Source organism: Cicer arietinum, chromosome 1 (assembly GCF_000331145.2).
Source record: "Cicer arietinum cultivar CDC Frontier isolate Library 1 chromosome 1, Cicar.CDCFrontier_v2.0, whole genome shotgun sequence".
Classification (NCBI taxonomy): domain Eukaryota; kingdom Viridiplantae; phylum Streptophyta; class Magnoliopsida; order Fabales; family Fabaceae; genus Cicer; species Cicer arietinum.
This window is the reverse complement of record NC_021160.2, coordinates 46,405,506-46,408,803: the sequence shown is the minus strand read 5'-3', so window position 1 is coordinate 46,408,803 and position 3,298 is coordinate 46,405,506. Positions and strand designations below refer to the sequence as shown.

Sequence of the window (3,298 nt, the reverse complement as noted above, 5' to 3'; positions counted from 1 at the left end):
CGGCATTCTCAATTATTAAGTAACCTGCCTCGTCTTATATTGCACAGGAAAACGAGTCCAATCTACCGACACGTAAAAGGGCAGCTCCAAAGGGAAGAGGTAGAGGTTCTACACAGTCTTCTAAACGGGGGAGGAAAACAGATAACTCTTCAGTCCATAGAATGCTCATGAACAATGATGACGACGACGACGATGATGACAATCTTCAAAAGAGATTAAATTCGTCTCAACCTCGGGTTTGTGCTCCCTTTCAATTCTTCACTTTTGTTGATAGGATCTATATTACCAATAAAAATATTTATTTGAACAGATAGTTGTCCTTCTTTTGTGCTTATACATTTACTAGTTATTAGTTATGACCCTTTATGCTACCCATAGTAATTATAGCCTGCAGAGCAGGAGAATTTGAATTATTCTTAGATGGCAAAGACCTCAAGATACATACCAAATAACTGTATAAATGCTTGAGTTGAAATTTTGAGTTATTGATTCATTTATTGTATTATTTAGATATATATGTCATGTATATATTATTTTAATATGAGCTAAACTCGTAGAAGTATACAAGTCGAACTCACATAGGCAAAACAAGTTTACTTAAACTCTCGGTTTTGACAACCTTGATTCTAGCAAATATAAAATGCAGTTGTGGTCACTTTTGTCAAGTTGTGGTCATGGCACAATGACATGGCGGATTTTGTGCCAGCCACAATACCTATTATATTTACCATGTTTTTGACATAGGTCGCAACACTATTTATATGGCAGATGTTTGGCTCACAGTCGGTCATAATTTGCCATGTGCCATTGATAACAGTTTGTGGTTGACAATGGAAAACTATTTTTCTAGAATGCAATTTTTTATTTGTAACATCTTTGGATTAGTGGGGTTTCGTGTAACTAAGTTCATTTTCTTGTTTTTAGGTGACCAGAAACTATGGAGCTCTAAGAAGGTGAAAACTCAGTTCTATTTGATGTTTTCAACAGGCCTCACTGACAAGATATATGCTGTCCTATGATGAATTTAGCTTTGTTACCTTGTACAAAAAAAACTTGGAAGAGTCTTTTAACTAGTTAGTAACGTTTTTCCCGGTATTCGTAGATAAACTGGTTTGGCAGAGTGCAAGAAACAGTGGCAGACAGATGCCATTCATCCTCCCAGCCACCCTGTTTGGGTCATGCTGAATATATTATATTTTTATTTTCATTTTTTATGGTGTTGGGGATCATGAAGCCATTCAATTAGCAGTGACTGATATGTAAAAGTTAGTGAAATATAGAAGCATGTGGTTGCTTTCTTTCGTTTACAATATCTACAGTGTGCCTTGAAGCAAAGCATGATTAATATTATGGCAAAAAGAACAAGAAAGTTAATTCACAGGAAATGGCTCGCAAGATATGTTACATTTAAGCTTAATGGAAACATTCAACACAATGTTTCAGACATTGGGCCCGAGTGTTTCAGATTCTAAAAATATCATTTTTGATGTTTTGGTTACGTATATATGCAAGTTTTTTTTTTTCAAAAATTTGTTTAAAAATGATTTTTATACTTAAAACGAAGTAGTTATTTTGATTAACTTTTTAAGAAAATTATTTTTAATAGAAAAGGGAGAAATGTATATTCTCTTTTTTTTTCTTCAAAAGTTCGGTATTTAAAATATCCTAACTTTACTTATTTAATAGTTATTGAGATTGATGGAGTTATTTAACTCAAAATGTGGGTAAAGATAATATATCTCTATTCATAATTATCAAATGTCAAAATTAAATTTTTTTATAATTTGTAGCAAACTTACCATTAATCATTATCCCCACTTTTATTATAGAAAAGTGCTATAAATCACCAATCATTTTAAACATTTGTTTAGTTTTCAAGTTGAAAAATTATTAACCACACTTTTATAATCAAATACTTTATATTTTTTTAAGCATTATAACATTTGATTCTCGATAATATGACTAATTCATTTCATCTATCTTGTAAAACATCAATGGTTGATATAAGGTATACACACATAATGAATAATAATTATATTAAAATTTTAATTTTTAATCTCTTATCAATACTTATTTTGGTAAATCAGCAGGACTGGTTATCGGTCTGGCACTTGTTTGTACTTATCCTTAATGTTCTTTGAGAAGATAATGTGTTTTGTGGAGATCGAACATTAGGAATTGCAATCACAAGGTGAACTATACTCAAGTTGTCAAGTCAACACTTATAATTTTACTCTCTAAGATTCCAATTTTATAAGAGTCACAAAAATGATTTTTGAAAACAATTATGAAATCGGGTTCTCAGCCACTTCCTAAAGAGTTTCACAACCCTGATGTTTATAGCTAACTAGATTGGAACATGGTCCATCATCAGATTTCCTATTGTCACATGGATGATTCTATATATCTCTCTGCTGCTGTGAAGTTCTCTCACGTGTGATCTTGCTTCTTGTTATATTGCATTGGTAATCATAATTATATAGGCTAAAAATGATAGCTTCGACATTTAAAATCATTTTTTTATACAAATGCGCTGAAAATGATAACCTCAAAGACTATTGTGTGATTGCTGTTGCCAAAACCATAGTCGAGAAGACTTTCAGTGCAGAAAGGGACAAAGAACACATTCTAACTAGATAGAAATATGTTCCATAATTAACTATAACATCGATGCGGGGATAGCTCAGTTGGGAGAGCGTCAGACTGAAGATCTGAAGGTCGCGTGTTCGATCCACGCTCACCGCATTTTTCATGTTTTTTCAATCAATATATGGCTCTGCAAAGCGACATGACCAACGTGATATACTTCTAAAGCAATAGATGACCGAAATATTATATAATACATTTATTCTCGAGAATATCATATGTCTAAAACTTTTTTAAGAAATAAAATGATCAAAAGTTAAAATAATTTTTCATAATAAATAAATTAAAGTTTAGTTCAGTTAAAATAGAATGATTAAAAATTAAAATAATTTTTTTTAAAAAATACGATAGAAACATATTTAATTGAAATAACATATGATTCAAGAAGTATTAAACTACAAAATCCAGAACTAAAAATAAAATAAAAAGAAAGAAGAAGAAGAAGAAATATAGTAAGACTTATAATGCAAATTAATTGCTACAAATAACATACAGACAAATAAATTATTATAAGATAAAATGTGGATAGCAAGATATGAGTAAGATATAGATAAAATCCATTAAAGGCTTCTCATTGGTTGGTGAATACCACATCATCTCCACCACAAGTGTCCACATTTGTTTCTAACCACGCATCCCTCTGATTTTCTTT

The 3,298-nt window shown here is 31.1% G+C and overlaps 1 protein-coding gene and 1 non-coding gene across 2 annotated transcripts in view; both read left to right on the top strand.

The window, feature by feature from the left end:
• Window positions 1-1,310, top strand: part of LOC101499107 (double-strand break repair protein MRE11) — a 17,772-nt gene extending 16,462 nt beyond the window's left edge. Inside the window, exons 19-21 of the mRNA XM_004487597.4 lie at window positions 48-236; window positions 925-953; window positions 1,103-1,310. Coding sequence (XP_004487654.1) covers window positions 48-236; window positions 925-953; window positions 1,103-1,106 — 222 coding nt within the window. The 3' untranslated portion in view covers window positions 1,107-1,310. The remainder of the gene's footprint in view (window positions 1-47; window positions 237-924; window positions 954-1,102) is intronic.
• A 1,362-nt stretch (window positions 1,311-2,672) lies between these two features.
• TRNAF-GAA (transfer RNA phenylalanine (anticodon GAA)) lies at window positions 2,673-2,745 on the top strand. Its single transcript has one exon. It is a non-coding gene; the product is annotated as a tRNA-Phe (tRNA).
• The last annotated feature ends 553 nt before the right edge of the window (window positions 2,746-3,298 follow it).